Source organism: Tamandua tetradactyla, chromosome 5, assembly GCF_023851605.1.
Source record: "Tamandua tetradactyla isolate mTamTet1 chromosome 5, mTamTet1.pri, whole genome shotgun sequence".
NCBI classification, from domain to species: Eukaryota; Metazoa; Chordata; class Mammalia; order Pilosa; family Myrmecophagidae; genus Tamandua; species Tamandua tetradactyla.
Window position 1 is genome coordinate 32112538 of NC_135331.1, and position 19960 is coordinate 32132497.

Sequence of the window (19960 nt, forward strand, 5' to 3'; positions counted from 1 at the left end):
TCTTCCCAGAAGTCCATGACGTGGCAGGGAGGAGACTGGATCCTCCCGACAGAGGCTTCATCTGTGAAAAGAATAAAGAGATATCTGACCTCTTTGACTCTTTGGCTCAAAATGGGCAAACGTTGGAGGTGCCAAACTGTCCTTTCCTGATGACAACCTGGGAGAGGAGGCCAGGAGCACCCCAAAAATCCGCCAGGCTTCTCAGGACAGTGGGGTGGGACCAGGCCAAGGTGGCAGGGAGCTGGGGAGCTTGCGCCTGCTGCCCAAGGTGAGGCCAGCCCCACCGGGGGAGTTCCTGTGGCTCTAGGAACCTAAGTTTTGGGACTTCTACCCCACAGGGCTGATTCTCCTTGATCCCCAAGGCCTGGGGGGCTAGGGCAGGGCAGGGCCAGTCTTAGGGCCTACGGCTGATGTCCCCAGGACAAGGGACTACAGAGAAGCACCCATGTCCGGGGCTGGCAACAGAAAGAAAGAAGAGCCTTTCCAGAGGAGCACAGTGCATGATGGAGGGTGACTGTCCCCAGCATCGTGGCCTGGCTCATCTCTGGCCTTTGACCTACCACGTTTGCAGGACATGGGATCCCAAGCTTTGGAATATCAAGTAATTTAACAAAATGGACCAAAATCTGGTTGCCGACCTTTTATTCTTCCAAAAAAACTGAAAACAAAAAATGAGATGGTCATCTCATAAATGAAAAAAGATTTTTACATCACGCCAAGTAAGAAGGCCAATTGCTGAATAAAGGGCAACCCTTTAGATGGAATGACTGCAGCTTCAGGAAAAGCCCGCATGGCTCTCATTTCAGTGGTCCTGGCTTTGTCACATAATCCCTGCTTCTGGCCTTCCCTGGTGGAAGGCCCTTCCTGCCCCATCCTCACCGACAGCGCTGGCCTCTAGACAGTGACTGCACCACCTGACCTTCCCCGGCTGCAGGGAAGACTGGCCTGGGGTGCTGCTTAAGCGCAATGCCAGCTCCCTCTGCCAAGGTGGCGCCCAGGCACCTCTCCTGCATCCTCGGCTTCTTCTTCTCCTTCCGCATGATCGGTGGCACCCACTGGGTGCCCATGTGGTGGCCTCCTCCCACCCCCAGCCCTGTGCCCCTCAAAGGCTGGCCCACTCCTGAGTGTGTCCAACTCTTAATTTCCTGCACCTGGCTCAGCCCCTGAGCACAAAAGGACACCAGCCAGGGTCCCATGAATAATGCGAACACACCCTTCAGTGTGTGAGGGACACTTCACCTTCGAGTAATCTCGTATTATTGCCTTGCTTTCTTTCACAGAAAAGAAGCCTCCTGGTGTTGATAATAAAGAGGGAATCCTACTCAGAGGAAGCTGTCCATGAAAATAACATCTGGGAAGTCTGAGCGCCTGTTTGTGCACACTTGGAAAACTCTGCCTAACTTCTGGCTAAGGTCCATTTTTTTGTGTGTGCTCAGGCACGTCCCCCAGGATGCCTGGACCATCCTTCCATGGCCTGGCCCGGGCCTGGGGGGAGGTGGATGGGAAGCTGTCTCCCCAGAACCCCAGCTTTCTGAGGCCACTATGCACGCTTCAGGGAAACGTGTGACGCTGGGGGTAGATTGCCTTTAGACAGTGAAAACATTTTGTTTCCTCTTTGCCTTTGAAACACACTGGCGCCTGATCTCTCTGGGTGAGTACGTGGCCCCGAGGCCACCAGCTCTGGACAGGATGATTTAAGGGTGTGTCTCACGGGTGCACACCCTGCGGTGACAGCAGCTCTGGGATGGATGAAATGGGTCGCGTGCTCAGCGATGCACGCTTTCCCTGTATGTCCTGACATGCACGCTGCAACCGAGGAGGGACACTAAAGCCTTTCAGAAGAGGAAACAAGAGCCCAGAAACATGAACTGCTTTGACAGAAGAGGCCAGGGAGCTGAACGGAGCATGGGAGAAGCTCGGCCAGCCCGTTCACTTTACAGCCTAGGGGGCTGAGGCTGGACACGGGCGGTGACATGCCTGGGTCCGACCACCGCTGGGTGGGGCAGGACGTCTGATCTTTGTCCCAGCGCTGTGCTCCCAGCTCCGCAGAACCGACCACCATATGTGGAAAATGAATGGCTATAAAAATGTGAAGTTAGCCCAGAAGGACAGCGCCTGAGCCCTGGGAGTTCCCTCCGGACCCTCACGCAGTACTCTGCTGCAACCCCAGGTATCCCCCTCGCCCCTCCCTCGAGGTCCACTCTCTTCTGTTTTCACACTAAGCAAAATTCGCTCTCACGTTCGTGGCTGGTTTTGCTGGTGTGTGCTGGCACCACAGAAAGCAAGACTCCATCCTCATTTGCAAAACCTCACCCTTCGAACATCCAATGCAAACGAGCTGTGTTCGGTCTGCAGACCAAATGAGCTCCTTTCCCTGTTCCAGCGGCGACGGGTGCAGAGACAGCACCACAGCCCAGGCCTCCCCGTTCCAGCCCCGCTGAGGGTGCCGTGGCTGCTATACCCCCTGGTCTCACAACAGACCTTCGCGGAGCACTGCAGTCCCTGGGAACGACTTGGAAATGAGATGTACAGGGTTTCTGCCCTCGAGGAACTCAGGTTTTTATCCAGGAGACAAGAGACTGCAGCAAAGAAAATAACGAGGCTGCTACGACGGAGAACACTTGAGGTGAGAGGTTGCAACTTAAAACTTTTAGAAATGACCTTACGTTGGGACCACAAGGACGGGGAGGGAAGCAGGTCAAGGGCTGGGGCAGAGGGACCAGTAGGTTTGAAGGCCCTGAAGCAGTGCCGGGAAGGGTGGCGAGGTGGAGTGGAGATGAGGTGGCCAGCAGGGGACAAGCGACAGATGACTTACAGCCAGGAGTGATGAGCAGTCACCGGATAATTTTTTCTTGCATGTAGGAAAATACACATAACATAAAATTGAACACCTTGACAGTTTTAAAGTACAATTCAGTGAAATCTAATATTTTTACAATGATGGAAAAACAGCCTGCAAAGGGTTAAAAGGCAAAAGTAAAGACCAGGGAGCATGTGCCAAGGTCCAAGGAGAAATGGTCTGGCTGAACTTGAAAGAAGACAAGGTTTTTAATACAGCAGGTGTTGCTAAATTCTGAGCAAGATTGCTCAGACTAGCAAGAACTAGCTGACCTTGCCCAAAGTAATAAGCAACATAAAGTAATATTAGAAAATAGAACAAGGTTTTTCACATGCATATCTAGGGAATGAAAAGAAGTACAGCTCTAAATAAACCTGCCTGCACTTCTCTGAGAAGTGAGGTCCCCTGATCCCAGTCTCTTTTCTCTTTCATTCTTGGCACCATCTAGTCCTGCGTTGAAGAGTAGCAGCAACATTACAATACTGTGCAATCAACACCACTATCTACTTCCAAACCATTTTTCTCACCTCAAAAGGAAACCCCCAATATGCACTCACCACCCATAACCCCCTCCCCACCCACATCCTGGCAACCACTGCTTTCCGTCTCTATGGGTTTGCCTAGTCTGCATATTTAATATATATGGACTCACACAATATGTGGCCTTCTCTGTCTGGCTTCTTTCACTTGGCAATATTTCTAGATTCATCCATGTATTTGCACCTCATTTCTTTTCATGACCAAATAATATGCCATTGTATAGATATGCCACATTTGGTTTATCCATTTATTGAGGACATTTGGGTTGTTTCCATCTTCTGGTTACTGTGAATAATGCTGCTATGAACATTTCTGTACAAATTTTTGTTTGAACATCTAATTGCAATTCTTTTGACTATATATCCAGGAGTAGAATTGCTGGGTCATATCGTAACTCTATGTTTAACTTATTGAGAAACTGCCAAATGCACCAAACTGTAGTTGTAGCATTTCAAATTCCTACCAGCAATGGCCAAAGGTTCCAATTCCTCCTTATCCTCACTAACACTTGTTACTTACTGCATTTTAAAATATAGGTTATTCGGGGAGAAATTCAACTTCCCCAAGTTGAATCCTTGATATTCTCAAAAGCAGTGTGGACAACCAAAGCTTTAGGCTGAGCCCCCAGTCTTGGGGTTTGTTCATATGAAACTTAACCCCACAAAGGATAGGTCAAGTCTACTTAAAACTTAGGCCTAAGAGTCACCCCCAAGAGAGCCTCTTTTGTTGCTCAGATGTGGCCTCTCTCTCCAGCCAACACAACAAGCAATCTCACCACCCTCCCCCGTTTACATGGGACATGACTCCCAGGGGTGTGGACCATCCTGGCAACGTGGGACAGAGATCCTACAGTGAGCTGAGACTCAGCATCAAGGGATTGAGAAAAACCCCAGAATGAGCTGAAACTTAGCATCTAGGGATTGAGAAAACCTTCTCGACCAAAAGGGGGAAGAGTGAAATGAGACAAAGTGTCAATGGCTGAGAGATTCCAAACAGAGTCGAGAGGTTATCCTGGAGGTTATTCTTAGGCATTAAATAGATATCACCTTGTTAGTCAAGATGCAATGGAGAGGCTGGAGGGAACTGCCTAAAAATGTAGAGCTGTGTTCCAGCAGCCATGTTTCTTGAGGATGATTGAATAATGATATAGCTTTCACAATGTGACTGTGTGATTGTGAAAACCTTGTGTCTGATGCTCCTTTTATCTACCCTGTCAACAAACGTGTTCTAGTTTGCTAGCTGCCGGAATGCAACACACCAGAGATGGATTGGCTTTTAATAAAAGGGGATTTATTTTGTTAGTTCTTCAGAGGAAAGGCAGCTAACTTTCCACTGAGGTTCTTTCTTATGTGGAAGGCACAGGATGGTCTCTGCTGGTATTCTCTCCAGGCCCCTGGGTTCCAACAACTTTCCTCGGGGTGACTTCTTTCTGCATCTCCAAAGGCCTGGGCTGAGCTGCAAGTGCTGAGATGAGGAATGCTGAGCTGCTTAGCTGTGCTACGTTGCAATCTTTCATTTAAGCACCATCCAATTAAGTCAAACATCACTCATTGCAGCAGGCATGCCTCCTAGCCGACTGCAGATATAATTAGCAACAGATGAGGTTCACCTACCATTGGCCTATGTCCGCAGCAACAAGACTAGGTATGCTCACCTGGCCAAGTTGACAACTGAATCTAACTAACACAAACGAGTAGAACATATGGAATAAAAATAAATAATAGGGGGAACAAATGCTAAAATAAATTTAGTTTGAAATGCTAGTGATCAATGAAAGTGAGGAGTAAGGGGTATGGTAGGTATAACCTTTTTTTTCTTTTCTGTGTTCGTTTTATTTCTTTTTCTATTGCCTTTTTATTTCTTTTTCTGAATTAATGCAAATGTTCTAAGAAATGATGAATATGTAACTAAGTGACGATATTGTGAATCACTGATTATATATGCTGATGTTTCATTTGGTTTGTTAATTTTTAATAAATAAATAAATTTTTAAAAAATAAATAAAATAAAATATAGGTTATTACTGCAATCCTAGTAGGTTTATTGCTATCTCATTGTGGTTTTGATTTGTATTTCCCTGATGGATAATGATGCTAATGATCACATTTGCATGGGCTTACTGCTTATTTGTGTATCTTCCTCAGAAAAATGTGAATTCAAATCCTTTCTCTATCTTTTATTTGGAATACTTGTCTTTTTATCATGCCGTATTACATACATGATCTGTCAAAATTTTCTCCCATTCTATATATCCTTTTGATGCACAAAAGTTTTTAGTTTTGATGAAATCCAACTTATCTAGTTTTTACTTTGTTGCTAAAGCTTTTGGTGTCATATCTAAAAAGCCACCGCCAAATTCAAGTTCATGAAGATTTATCCTATGTTTTCTTCTAAGAGTCTCATGATTTTAGCTCTTATAATTAGGCCATTGATCTACTTTGGGCTATTTTTTGTATATGGTGTGAGATAAGGATCCAATTTCATTCTTTTGCGTGTGGTAATCTAGTTGTCCAAGCACCATTTGTTAAAGAGACTGTTCTTTCCCCCATTGGATGGCCTTGGCACTCTTGTCAAAAATGGATCAACCATTGATTTATGGGTTTATTTCTAGACTCTCAATTCTAGTCTGTTGCTCTGTACGTCTATGCCTTGCCAGTAACACTCTGTTTTGATTAACATAACTTTGTAGTAGGTTTGAAATCTGAATTTGTAAGTCCTTCAACTTGGTGTTTCGCTTTCAAATTCTTTTGGCTATTCAGGATCTTTTGCAATTAATACCATATGGATTTTAGGGTCAGCCTTTCCATTTCTACAAGAAAGGCTGTTGGAATTTTGATAGGGATCACATAGAATCTATAGATAACTTTGGGTAGTATTGCTGTCTTAACCATATTGTCTTCCAATCCACAAACATGACGTTCTTTCCATTTATTTTGGTCTTTTTCAATTACTTTAAGCAGCATTTTGTAGTTTTCAGTGTACGAGCATTGAATCTCCTTGGTTAAATTTATTTCTAAGTATTTTATTCTTTTGGATGCTATTATAGTGGGATGTTTTTTAAAAAGTTTTCTTTCAGATTGTTCATTAATAATTTACAGAAACATAATTGATTTTTGCATGCTGATCTTATACCCTGCAACTTACTGAATTCACTTATTAGCTCTAATAGTACTTTGTAGATACTTTAGGGTTTTCTATATGTAGGATCATGTCACCCACGAACAGAGTTTGAGTTCTTCCTTTCTAATTTGGATGTCTTTTATTTCTTTTTCTTGCCTATCTGCTATAGCTAGAATTTTTAGTACAATGTTGAATAGAAGTGGTGAAAGCAGGCATCCTTGTCTTGTTCCTGATCTGGGGGTGGGGGGGCAGTTTCAGTCTTTAACTGTTGAGTATGATGCTAGCTGTGGGTTTTTCATTAGTGCCCTTTACATGTTGAGAAAATGCCCTTCTATTCCTAGTTTACTGAGTAATTTTTTCCATGAAATCATATTGTCAAATGCTTTTTCTGTATCAATTGATCGGTTTTTTTTTTCTTCATTCTATTAATGTGATTCATTTTCATATATTAAAACATCCTCGCATTCCTGGGATAAATCCCAATTGGTGGCATGTACTTCTGGACTCAGTTTTCTAATATTTTGTTGAAGATTTTTGCATCTATATTCATAAGGATAATGGTCTGCAGTGTTTTTTCTTGTAATGTCTTTGTTTGGCTTTACTATCAGGGTAATGCTGGTCTCACAGAACGACTTAGGAAGTGCTCCTTCCTCTTCTATACTTTGAAAGAATTTGAGAAGGACTGGTGTCCTAGTTTGCTAGCTGCCAGAATGCAAAATACCAGAAATGGAATGGCTTTAAAACGGGAATTTAGTTAAGTTGCTACTTTATACTTCTAAGGCCGAGAAAATGTCCCAATTAAAACAAGTGTATAGAAATGTCCAATCTAAGGCATCCAGGGAAAGATACCTTGGTTCAAGAAGGCTGATGAAGTTCAGGGTTTCTCTCTCAGCTGGAAGGGCACATGGCAAACATGGTGGTGTTTGCTGGCTTTCTCGTGGCTCTGCAGAAAAAGGACTCTTTCTAAAATGTTTCCTATTTTAAAGGATTCTAGTAAGCAACTCTACCTTCAGTGGGTGGAGACACACCTCCATGGAAATCATCTAATCAAAAATTATCACCCACAATTGAGTGGGTCACATCTCCATGGGAACAATCAAAATGTTCCCACCCAGCAAATACTGAATGAGGATTAAAGGACATGGCTTTTCTGGGGTCCACCACAGATTCAAACTGGCACAAGTGGTGCTAATTCTTCTTTAAATGTTTGGTAAATTCACTGGTGATGCCATCTGGTCTTGGGCTTTTTTTTTTTTTTGAGAAATTTTTGATTACTGATTAAATCTTTTAATTTAAAGACCTGTTCAGATTTTCTACTTCTTGAGTCGATTTTGATAATTTGCCTGTATTATCTAGATTATCTAATTTATCAGCATGCAATTGTTTCTAGTGTTCTCTAATAATCCTTTTTATTTCTGTAAAGATGGAAAAAATGTTTCCACTATCATTTCTGATTTTAATGATTCCAATCTTCTCTGTTTATTCAACTCTAGTCTTTAATATCTCCTTCCTTCTGCTAGCTTGGAGTTGAGTTTGGTTTTCTTTTTCTAGTTCCTTAAGGTATATAAAGTTATTGAAATTCATCTTTTTAAACATTTTTTTATTGTGAAATAGATACAAAAAAGCAGTACATTTCAAAGTACACTATAAGAAGTAATTATAGAACAGATTTTAGAGTTTGGTATGGGTTACACATCCACAATCTTACGTTTTTACTTCTAGCTGCTCTAAGATACTGGAGATTAAAAGAAATATCAATATAATGACTGAGCAGTCATACTCATTTGTTAAATCCTATAATCTCTGTTATAACTCTTCCTTCTTTTTTGATCCTTCTCTCAACTTTAGAGGTATGTGAACTAGGCCCATTCTAACTTTTTCATGTTGGACAGGGGTGTTGATAGTATGGGATAGGGGAATAGAATTAGTTGATATTCTAGGAGAGACTGGTAACTCTGGGTTTCAGGACTTATCTGGCTAGGAACCTGGAAGTGGCAGGTTTCTGAAAAGTAATATTAGTGCCTGAAACTTTGGTAGGACCTCAGATAGAGTCCTAGGTGTTCTTTGGTGTTAACAGGTTTGGGTTGGATCATGGCAAACTGTGGTAATTAGCAATATCTAGCTGAAGTTTGCATAAGAGTAGCCTCCAGAATAGCCTCTCTACTCTATTTGAACTCTCTTAGCCACTGGCACCTTATTTTGCTACATTTCTTTTTCCCCTTTTGGTCAGGAAAGCATTGTCAATCTCATGATGCCAGGGCCACGCTCATCCCTGGGAGTCATATCCCACCTGCCAGGGAGATTTTCACCCCTGAATGTCATGTCCCATGTAGTGGGGGAGGGTAATGATTTTATTTGCAGAGTTTGGCTTAGAGAGAGAGGGACCGCAACTATGCCAACAAAAAAGGTCCTCTGAAAGTAAATCTTAGGCATAACTATAGGTAGGCTTATCTTCTACACTACAGAAATAAGCTTCACAAGAACAAGCCTCAATATCAAGGACTTGGCCCTAATATTTGAGATAGTATCAGGAATTTCCCCACTGGTAAAGCTTAATAGTTCCATATTTTCTCTCCTGTACTTCAAGGGACTTTGCCAATACTTTTTTGTTTTTTTGACCATGGTTAACAGTATTTCAATATTCTTTCATCAGTTATTACAAAGGTACCACACCAATGAAAAGTGTCAACAACAGGAGGGCATATGGGAATGTTATATTTTTTACATAAGTTTTATGTAATCTTACTGCTTCTCTAATTAAAAGTAAATAAGCAACAATAAATAATACAACAACAAAAAACAGTTTGCCAGTATCTGCTAAAATTGGACATACCCAGCAATTCAATTCCAAGGTAGACACACAGTAGAAAAGCATATACATGTGCATCCAAAGACACATACGCTCATATGACACGATTTGTAATATTCCCAAACTGGAAACCATACACATGCCCATCAGTGGTAGAATGGATTGTGGTGTAGTCAGAAAATGGAATACTATGTATTGAGAGTATTGACGAAACTTTTTAATTATCTGCCCAGCATACTCCGTGGGATGTATCCAGGCATTACAATAAGCTATACAGAATTACAAGCCTTATCCCCATCCTGGGCTCCAAGGTGTTTGGGCTGTTTGAATTAGCTATCCAGACAGGCTGAGTTATATTGTATGCTACAAAAAAGTAAGGGTTTGGACAAAATAAATCTCTTTTCCTTTGGTCAAATACAGTAGATAAAGTTCTAAAATACACACAATGCCATCCTTATCCCTGTATTCTGATTTACCTTAGACCCGCCCCGATCGGCTTCATTTTTATGTCTAATTGAAGGCTGATCTCTTTTCTGAAAGTCACTGCTGACTTCCAGAGCTGCAGACCTCCAACTCTCAGACCTCACGCAGGTACTCAAAGTTCCAGGAAGATACCAGGTTATATATATGTAACATAGCAACTCAAAATCTACAAATAATATTTACTGCTCCAGATTAAACGTGACTACTATAAGAGCTTACAATCTAGGCCCCAAATTCTCTTCTAAGTATTTTCTAAAAGAGACCACACAGTATTTGTTCTCTTGTTTCTGGCTATTTTGCACCATATAACATCCCTAAGATTCATTCACCTCGTTGCATACCTCAGGACTTTGTTCCTTTCTGTAGCTGTACGATATCCCATCATATGAATATACCACACTTTACCATTCTACTTCTCAGTCACTGTATCTTTAGCAACTTCCATCCATCAGGCCTCGTGGATAAAGTTCCAAAGCCAATAATCCACGTGTCACGTTACTCTCACTTAGTCGAACAGTCAACACTCAATTTTACACAACTTCCATTAATCTTTTTTAATGTACATATTTACAGCTATGAACTTTCCTCTGAGCACTGTTTTCAGGGCCTCCCCTAAGTCTTCATATGTTGTAATTTTATTTTCATTCATTTCAATGTATTTCAATTTCCCTTATGATTGCTTCTTTGATCCCTGAGTTGTTTAAGAGTATATTATTTAATTTCCACATTTTCGTGAATTTTCCAGCTTTCCTCAGTTATCGACTTGTAGTTTGATTCCACTGTGGTCAGAGAAGATACTTTGTATAATTTTAATCTCTTAGAATTTGAGATGTGTGTGTGTGTGTGTGTGTGTGTGTGTGTGTGTGCTCTGTCCTAGAGAATGGCCCATGTGCATTTGAGAAGCATGTGTATTCTGCTGTTGTTGAGTGGAATATTCTATGTCTGTTAGAGCTAGTTATAGTATGCAAAAGACTTTTAAGTAGTACAGTAACACAATCAAAATCCCATTTTTTATATGTCCCTCTGGCTGCCGTTTAGAGAACTGACTACAGGCAGGAAGACGGTGAGGAAGCTGTTGTAGGCATATAGGTAAGAGGGGATGGAACCTGTACTAGCGGGTGCCAGGTCACTGGAGGTAGGAAGTAGTTTCCTGTTGGATAAGATACAGTCTACAGTCCAGCCCAGGAAGGGACAGATGGGACCTGGGATGACCCCTAGATAACCTGCCTGTAGTGACATCTGTACTCTTGACACAGGCAGCTGCCATTGAGTCTGGCCAAAGAGACCAGGTCAGAGACCTCCTCTAACTCAGGGCTACCCCACACTGACTCCAACATGGGCAAAAAGTTAAAAGCCACGAGTCTCTGACAGATAGCCTGGGAACGCAGGAGGAGCACACTGGGCGGTAGGGATAATTTTCAAGAAATAATCAGGTGGCCCCCAAACATCTCTCAATACACAGTTTGTCTGAAGGCTTCTCTTCCATATGCATTAGGTCATCTGAACTTCAAAACGCCAAAAGGAATTCTGCCATTTCTCTTCGGAACTTAGCACATTCTACCTTGAACTGTACCTGAGTGTTTACCTCTGTCCTGCGTCGCTACCAGAAGATACAAGCCAGGTGCTGCATCGCCTGTTCTTACCATGGCTGAGGCACACGTGACGAAGAAAGGTGAGGGTGGCGGGGATACTGGGACTCCTGCAAGGACCCTGCCGCTCCTGGAGGAAGGCGAGGCTAGGATTTTCTACCACCGCCTGGCTGAGGTAGCAAACACTTTTTCCCTAGCTGCAGAAGGAGGGCCCCCAGGCTGTGTATCCCAGGAAAACCGCTCCAGAGTGACTCATCCAAAACATACCACCTGCTATGTTATTTTCAGAAAGTTTCTAGAAAACCAAGTATGTTTATTTTTTTTTAACTTAGAAAGAAGATGCTGGAAAGAGGAAATTAGTTCTTCCACGAGCGGCAGTGTCCTCCCCACACACCCAGCCGCATCGTGCGTCAACGTTGGCCACATCGGCTGTCCCCAGAGGCATTCAAACTGAGATGACAGCCTGGGGTGGCCCAACACCCGCCTTCGCCAGGAAACTGGGTGGTATCCTGAGGGGTGCCTGCCACGCTCAGCATCACTGCCGACACACTACGGCCATGCAAGTACTGACCCCAGGGAGACCAGCACTGGAGGGGAGGCCCGTGCACCAAACTGGTGAGACTAGAAGGTCAAAATGATATCCGATGCCTCTCGATGTACACAGAGAAGTTACTGCTGGGGAGAGAAGCCCCAACAGGGAGGACTGGGTACAGGGCATGGCAAACACAGCAACTCTCATGCGAGGCTGCACAAGACTCATGGCCTGTGAGATAACCCTGGGAAGCCAGGCCTCGCCCTCCTCCTCGCCCTGCCTCCCCAGAGAGATGCGCAGGTTCATGGAAACATGCACCATTTTGGTTCTAACTTCAGAAGGATCACAGCTTCCCAGTGCCCCTTCCTTGCATGTGGACCCATATTCTTCCCCCATTGGGAACACCTGCTATGGCCCTGGATGAGCAAGGCGGGCGGAGGGGAGGCAGGATTCTCACACTCTGCCGTGGGCATCCTGACCACACACAGACCCCCATGCGAAGCAGTTCGATGGTATCTCTCAGAATTGCAAACGCACATTTAGCCAGCAATTCGACCTTCTGGAAGGTACTCTTCATTTATAATAGCACATGCGTGAGGTGAAATAAACACACGGTTATTAACAGTGGCACAATGTGCCATAGAGAAAGAAGGAAACAAACCACATGTCTGTCAGCAAAATGTAGGTTAAATAAGCTGTGGTCCATCTGTACGATGAAATACTGCACAGTTGTAAAAAGAGAGGAAGCAATTTATGCACTGACAGGGAAATATTTCTAAGACAGAATGCTAAATGGAATTTTAAAAAAAGGTGGAAGACCATATTTATTTTAAAATAGGTGCATATTTAAATTATACATATCAAGATAAAAGACACTGGTTGCCTCTATGTGGGAGAACTGGGTGGCTGGGAACAGGAGTCAAAGCCAAACTTCACTGAATACTCTTTTGAAGCTTTTGATTTATGAATCATGTAAGAACACTGCACATTAAGATTACGTGTATCAAAGTAAAAAAGTGTCTTGCTTGAGATTCCTGAGACAGCCCCCCACCTCAGCACAGGCAGCAGAGCTGGCTCAGTGGTTTCCAAGCTCCACAGTGGGAGTGGGAAAAAGTCTGGCCCTAGGCACAGGTGTCCCACCGGGATCCTACCCCAAGCGCTGCTTCCGGCCTGCCCAACAGCAGCAGCTGAAGGTCCGCGGAACCCCGGGCCATCGGGCTTGGTCCCGCAAGCCACGCACAGCCCCACCCTCCACAGACACCTCTGCCACGAGAAGCGGCAGCCACCCGTGACCGCCTCAGCCTGGGAGGCAAGTGGCTGAGGATGCCCAGAGCTGAGCGGTAAGGGCGAGCACATGTACCTCAACCTTCCGGATAGGTCCGGACTCAGCCCGGGGCGGGGTGGGGGGGTGTCCTGCCCGCCACCTCCCCTACAACCGCTTTCAATTCCCACTCCCTTCAGACCCGTGACGCAGCCCGCCCAGGGCCCGCTGCACGAGCCCTCACTACCTGAGTGGTCGCTCATCATGCGGACAGCCTTGGCCTTGGCCAGCTCCAGGGTGGTGATCCACTGCTGCCGCTCCACCTCCGAGCTGGCCTTGAGGTGGTAGGTCCTTGCCCCACAGGACAGCACAATGCTGCACGAGTCCTCCACGCCAATGTGCGCCGTGCACAGATTGATGGTTCCACGGCAGGTGTGGGCCATCTCCCCCTGATTTCTGCAGGATGTAAGAGAAGGGCTGGTGTAAGGCTCCCAGGCTCAACAGGTCCAGACCAAAGAACCCACAAGGCAAATCCTCGGAATATCAGAACCTTAGAGCCGAGAGAGTCCCTGGAGTCACAGTTGGGAAATGATGCCTATTAGGATTGACTGGGGGGATTGGCTGAGTGGAAGACCCTCCGTGGGAGAGGGAGAGGGAAGGAGGCCTGGTTTGGTGCCGTGTGGTCTGAAGCCCTCACACACCAGGGAGGAGAAGAGAAGAGGAGAGGTGCCCCAGGCTCATGCAAGGCAGAACAGCCCCTGAGTCCAGCCCCAGGCTCTTCCCACTGAGACTCAGAAAGCCATGGCATTGGAGTGCAGTGGAATCCTGCCATGAAACCTGAGTTTGGAGGCCCTGGGTCCAAAAGGGAGGACTTGGAGGCCCCAGCATCACAACCTCCCACCAGGAGTGAGCTGGAGAAGCATCACCCCTAATGCTGCTCTTTCGCCACATGGTCCCTGTCACAAGACCTACAAAGTAAGGAGCCCCCATTTTCCCCTGGCCCCACGATGAATGAGCGTGAAGGCTCTTGCTGAGCTCAGAGTGTGTCCTCATGACAAGGGACCTGTGCTGGGTTGAAAGGAAGTATACCCCCTAGAAAAGTCATGTTTTGGTCAAAATCCCATTTCATAAGGGTAGAATGGTGTCTATTCAATACTGTATGTTTGAAACTGTAATCAGATCATCTCCCTGGATGATGTGATTTAGTCAAGAGTGGTTGTTAAACTGGATTAAGGGACGACATGTCTCTACCCATTTGGGTGGGTCTTGATTGGTTTATTGCAGTCCTATAAAAGAGGAAATATTTTGGAGAATGAGAGATTCAGAGAGAGCAGAGAATGCTGCAGCATCACGAAGCAGAGAGTCCACCAGCCAGGGACTTTTGGTGATGAAGGAGGAAAATGCCTCCTGGGAGAGTTTCATGAAACCGGAAGCCAGGAGAGAAAGCTAGCAGATGATACCGTGTCTGCCATGTGCTCTTCCAGCCGAGAGAGAAACCCTGACTGTGTTCACCATGTGCCTTCTCACTTGAGAGAGAAACCCTGAACTTCATCGGCCTTCCTGAACCAAGGAATCTTTCCCTGGGTGCCTTTGATTGGACATTTCTATAGACTTGTAATTGGGACATTTTCTTGGCCTTAGAAGTGTAAACTAACAACTCATTAAATTCCCCTTTTTAAAAGCCATTCCATTTCTGGTACATTGCATTCTGGCAGCTAGTAAACTAGAACAGGACCCAATCCTTTGCTGGGCATAAGATCAAGTAGCTAATGGTACCAAAGTAAGGGGAAGTAGAGGCGACCAAAATGTATGTCCAATTCTAACTAGGACTGATTTCTGAAAATAGAGATCCAACTATCATGACTGGATCTATTTAATTCACTCCTTTAGACACCTGAAGGAAATTCAGATCCTTTACTGATATTCTCTCCCCAGAGGACATATGAAAAGGAAGTGCAACTGGTCAGCATTTAACAATGCCAGTGGCTGAATCTCATTTGACAATTTTTTGCCGCCCTTTGATGCTGTTCATCATTTGTCAACTTCTTGAGTCTTCTACCAGTTCTAAAGCCCAGTGGCTTGAAACTCAACAAGGTAATCAGCTTTCATTCTAAAGGCTGCTGCCTTTTCTGATCCATTCTGCTCTGGTCCCATTCCTTAAAGAAGAAGGTGTCACTTATACTTGAAGAAAGAGCCAGTTCTGAGATGTTGCCCTCTTCCACTCACTCTAATGTACAAACTGGCAAAACTGGGCACAGCCTGCTGGAAACCTGATGTTGTAGGTTTAAGGGCATTTCAGGCTAGAGGTTTTTCATATGTTCGATGGTAATAAAGAAGCCAAACAAGCCAATATTCAGAAGGTGAAAATGACACTATGGCTTAGCACAAAAAGAACAGGGGAGGAACAGACAGGGTTCCAACGGAAGGAGCAGCAGCTGTAAAGACCATGAGGAGTTTTTATGGCTTTCAAAGGACAGAAAAAGGCCCTGTGTGAACAGGGTATTGACAACAGAGTAGACAAGAGAAAAATGAAGTTGGGAAAATTAGGCAGGAGTCAAATATAGTCCCTTGCAGGATACAGTAATTTTATTTTTGTCCTAAAATGAAAGCTGTGGGCTTCCTGAACTTAATGTTAGGAAAGAAGCAGAGGTGGCCGAGAACTCTGTTCCTGTAGGAAAAATGGGGAATAAAAGTGCACAGGGGAGCCTGGAGCCAGGCCTCTACTTGAAATCAGGGCTGGGCTGGAAGTTATCCAGCTGTTATCATATTATATTGCACCCCATAGACTCAAATAGATACCCAAGAATCCATACTGATGTAAATAATTGAAGGGATAAATAAATGGGGGAGGGAGAAAAGACCTGCCTTAATAAATGTAGATGGAATGACGGAAATAGAAAATCATAAAATGCAATGTGGGATCCTGAGCTGGATCCTACAACAGACAAAATGATATTACTGTACAAACTTGTGAAATTGGAATAAAGTCTGGAGTTAACAGTATTATCATAATGTTAATATCTTGGTTTTGAATCATTGTAGATGTCAACCTTAGGGGCAGCTAGTGAAGGCTATATGAGAACTCTCTGACCTATTTTTGCAACTTAAGTCTAAGTTATTTGAAACGAAAAAGTTAAAAAAAGAAAAGCTATAATTTTCTGCCCAGGGTCCCAACTGATAGAAACTCTTGTGGCCAGAACCTGAACTCACCTGCACTCAGGATCAGCACCTGGATTGGAGAAATTCCCCCACTGTGGGGTCTGGTTCTAGTTTAGTGTCTCCAGGGGGTTAGGGGAAACACTTAGAAACTCATTAGTCAAAGAAGAGTAGAACAGTGCGGAGGGTAAGGGAGGGAGAGAGAGATGAAAACCAAAATAAAAACCCATGAGGAAAACCAATGCTAATAAAGAAGCCAACCAAGCGAATGATCAGAAGTTGAATTACTTTAGACAAAATGGATCTAATAGAATATAAAAACATCTTAATATAGACGTAGGATTCTCAAACATGAAGGAATAACATACATAAAAGGAGCAAAACTTTATGAAACAAAAGCAGGTAAAATTAAACAAGAACAGGTAGTATCAAAAAAGTAACAAGAGACCTTCATAAAATGAAGACACAGAGGATAAGCTTTACCAGTACCAGCATCCTAATCTAAACTGAACTGAGACCTGTTGTAATTTAGGGTTACTTTTTCTTAAGGGTCTTGAAGAGGTTACGTTAACATTTCAATTTTACTTTTTGGCTATTTGGAAGAAATTACATGGTGGTGTATGTGAATTTGTGTGATTATTAAGGCCCCTTACATTATCAAGATCCAAAGGATCAGCTGATCTGGAAATACAGCTCTGCTCTTTTCTCTTTCATTTAGATATTTCATATTCATTCTTCACCAGTAGCCAGTTATGTTTTTTGTCCTGTTCATTCCGTTTTTCAAATATTAATGGTTTCAAACTCGGTACTGAAAGGGCCTAAAATTCAGTTTGCTATTTGAGAGTGGTGTATCTGTTCATGTCGTATATAAAAGGTTTTGTTTCTCCTGCTGGGAGTCATGACTCAAGTAATCCTCTCGGTGACGGCTGACCTTCTGGGGCTACCCAACATCCCAGAGGGTGGAGAAGTTAAAGCTCCAGCCACAGCACACTGTGCCATTGTGGCAACTCCTCTCCCCTTTCCAGGCCTTTTGAGGTGTGTGGCAACCCAGAACCACCTATTCTCACCCAGGCCGGGGCAGCTTCAGTGGCCTCACTATTGCAAGAGTGTCCTAGGGCTTCTCAGTTACATGAAAGCACATATCTAGTATGCACGGCTGTGTGATTCTACCATTTTTTAAGGAGATATGTCTTAAGGCATTGCTTTGATATCTGGCGAATATTTGATATATTGAGAATAGGTAGAAATAAAATATGGAACGCCTGTAGTATAATTTAACTGCAAGAACTGTTACTATATCCAACGTCCCTCAAAGTAAGCCACACCAATTCTCAACAAAATAATACTAAGCACACTCTGGTCTCCAGTGAGAGCATCAGCCATCAGAATTTGGACATCAGTAACAGTTAATGCAGCACTTTTTAAGCCACAGAGATGAAAAAGTGGCTTAAAGAAGAATGGATTCACTGAAGACCTGAATCCATTTTTATGGGACACAAATCCGTGCATGATCTCAGAGTCCTTTAACTGCCTCCTCCTTTCCATCTCTTAGTGCCCCATTTGGGCTGGGTTGGCTCTCCATTTCTGGACTTAGAAAAAATGCTGCATCTCAGAGTACAGGATCTGGCTTCCTGGGTGGCTAGATTTTTCAAGCCAATAGTGTGGAAGGGTTAGTGCCTTAGGGGTTGAACAATGACCAGTGGGAAATAGCAGATGGATGGGAACCAGGCAAGTAGGTCCCCCTCACTTGTCCCTTCTATGGGCTCCTCCAAGGTATAGTTCATCAATGCAAGCCTTCTGGACAAGTCCCAGAGAACGTGAGCATCTCTGTTTGCAGTTTGCTGCAAGGTGATGGCTGCCCTGTCAAAGCATCACATATTGCTTTGTCTCCTTCCCTTGCCTTCCCTTCCCTTTTTCTCCCACATCAACAAAGCTCATCTTGTTATCCCACTGAATACCCAAACTGTGAACAGTCAAGTCCAGTGCTGAGCCCTCCATGATAAGGCCCCATTCCTTCGGAAGAACTAGCCAACCACTGATCATATCAGATTCCTTCCACCTTGGAGGGGAAAACCATTTTTTCTTTAATGGGATCAATGGAATTCTCAAAGTGCCTCCAGCAGTCTGGCCATGCTGAACGCATGTTCTGCTGATCTGGTTTCCCGCCCAACTCAGCCTTGGACCAAGTGACCCATTTCAGCTAGAGAAAGGTCCAACAAGGATTCCTGATCACAGGATTTGCTGGTCTTACCATGAACCCCATCTGCCCTCAGGAGCAATGGCCTGACACAATAATGGATGGCTTCTTTGAAAGCGTGGTCATGACACCAACTAGGAGGTGTCTTCTGGGCTTGAGGCACTGTTGTTCAGCATCCATTATATGCCCTGACCCAACAATTTTTATTTGGTGCTCCCCTGCAGCTACAGTAGATGGGTCTGAGAACAGGGAGTGGCCCTGCTCACCATCCCTCATAGCAACCCACATGCAGTATTTGTGCTTCCCATCCCCAAATGCCTGGACTCGTTGGGCCCACGGGCCTAGCTCCTGGGAGGGGAAGGGTACAATCCTGCCACAAGACACAGTAAGGCTTCCACTGAACTGAAAGCTGAGACCCACCTCCCTCCCCCCAGCCACATCTGGCTACTCCTGCCAAAGGGTGGAATGACTACACTGTGGGGGGCCACTGCCCCTGGGGGCCACGAAATCAGGATGGTAACACATAATGGGGACCACCGAAGAATGTCCAGAACAGAATCCAGGGGATTGTCTAGGGTATCTCTTAACATGTCCATGTATGGTAAGAGCTGTTCTTGGGCTCAGGGCAAAGCCAGAGACCAGCCAATGAGCTAGTGGAGAGTGAAGAGAATCTAGTACAGGCAGCATACTGTAAAGGGGAAGCATGTTAATCACAGGGACTCTGGACCAGTCACAGCAGCAGTGAGGGAGGTTGTTGCCCAACCTCCTTGGTTCAGTCTTCCAGGCAGTCCCTACTGGCCACTGACACGAAGCATGCTAACACGGAAGGAGTGAGGGGGGTCTTTGGTCCCTTATGACAGGCCCCACAGTGGAGCACAGAGCTGATACCATGGGAGGGCACAAGTGGACCTGAGTAGCGCAAGGTGTGGACTGCACTGGACACAAAACTTGTGTGCCTCCTCAGAGTCCCTCGACCACCTCCTTCCTTCTCTCTCCTGGTCAGGACTTCATCCATGCTGCTTCTGGCCTTTTGTGAAATGCCGCAGTAGGACATGGGGGATGGAGGGGAATGGGGCAGAAAAAGTCCCCTTCCATTCTCCCCTCCATTTCTCTCTCTGAGGTGTGCTGTCTCCTTGATGTTTTCTGGAAAGTTTTAGGCACAGGTGCTTGCTAAGCGACCAACTGACTTTCTGTCTCCAGCAAGGGGATGCATTTCTCTTCTTCCTCTGTCTCACTTCCCAACAAAATGTCAGCACTTTCATCCTTGTCTCAGGCTGTGTTTTCTAGAAAGCCTTTAATAAAAAAATAAAAATCCATGGACAGGAAAAAATTGACAGGGCTGCAGATTTAAGTCCAGACCCAGAGAAAAGCCAAAGGAGCTTGGTCTTGTGTGTGACCTTCAGTCAACACCAGCTCAAGCTGACCTCAATTCAT

The 19960-nt window shown here is 44.7% G+C and overlaps 1 protein-coding gene and 1 long non-coding RNA gene across 10 annotated transcripts in view; one reads left to right on the forward strand and one right to left on the reverse strand.

Moving 5' to 3' along the window:
* The window catches only part of LOC143683967 (uncharacterized), a 22687-nt gene extending 9453 nt beyond the window's left edge, over positions 1 to 13234 (forward strand). For 3 of the 6 annotated variants that reach the window (XR_013175766.1, XR_013175770.1, XR_013175769.1), the window contains 4 exons: positions 1281 to 2626; positions 10830 to 10880; positions 11287 to 11463; positions 11713 to 13234. This is a non-coding gene — a long non-coding RNA (uncharacterized LOC143683967). Of the gene's footprint in view, positions 1 to 1280; positions 2627 to 9789; positions 9900 to 10829; positions 10881 to 11286; positions 11464 to 11712 lie in introns of all 6 variants that reach the window. The other 3 variants (XR_013175767.1, XR_013175768.1, XR_013175771.1) reach the window with 3 other exon arrangements.
* Positions 1 to 19960, reverse strand: part of OSBP2 (oxysterol binding protein 2) — a 252956-nt gene that overhangs the window by 163983 nt on the left and 69013 nt on the right. For all 4 annotated transcript variants that reach the window (XM_077160544.1, XM_077160542.1, XM_077160543.1 and 1 more), the window contains exon 2: positions 13421 to 13629. In XM_077160544.1, coding sequence (XP_077016659.1) covers positions 13421 to 13629 — 209 coding nt within the window. The remainder of the gene's footprint in view (positions 1 to 13420; positions 13630 to 19960) is intronic.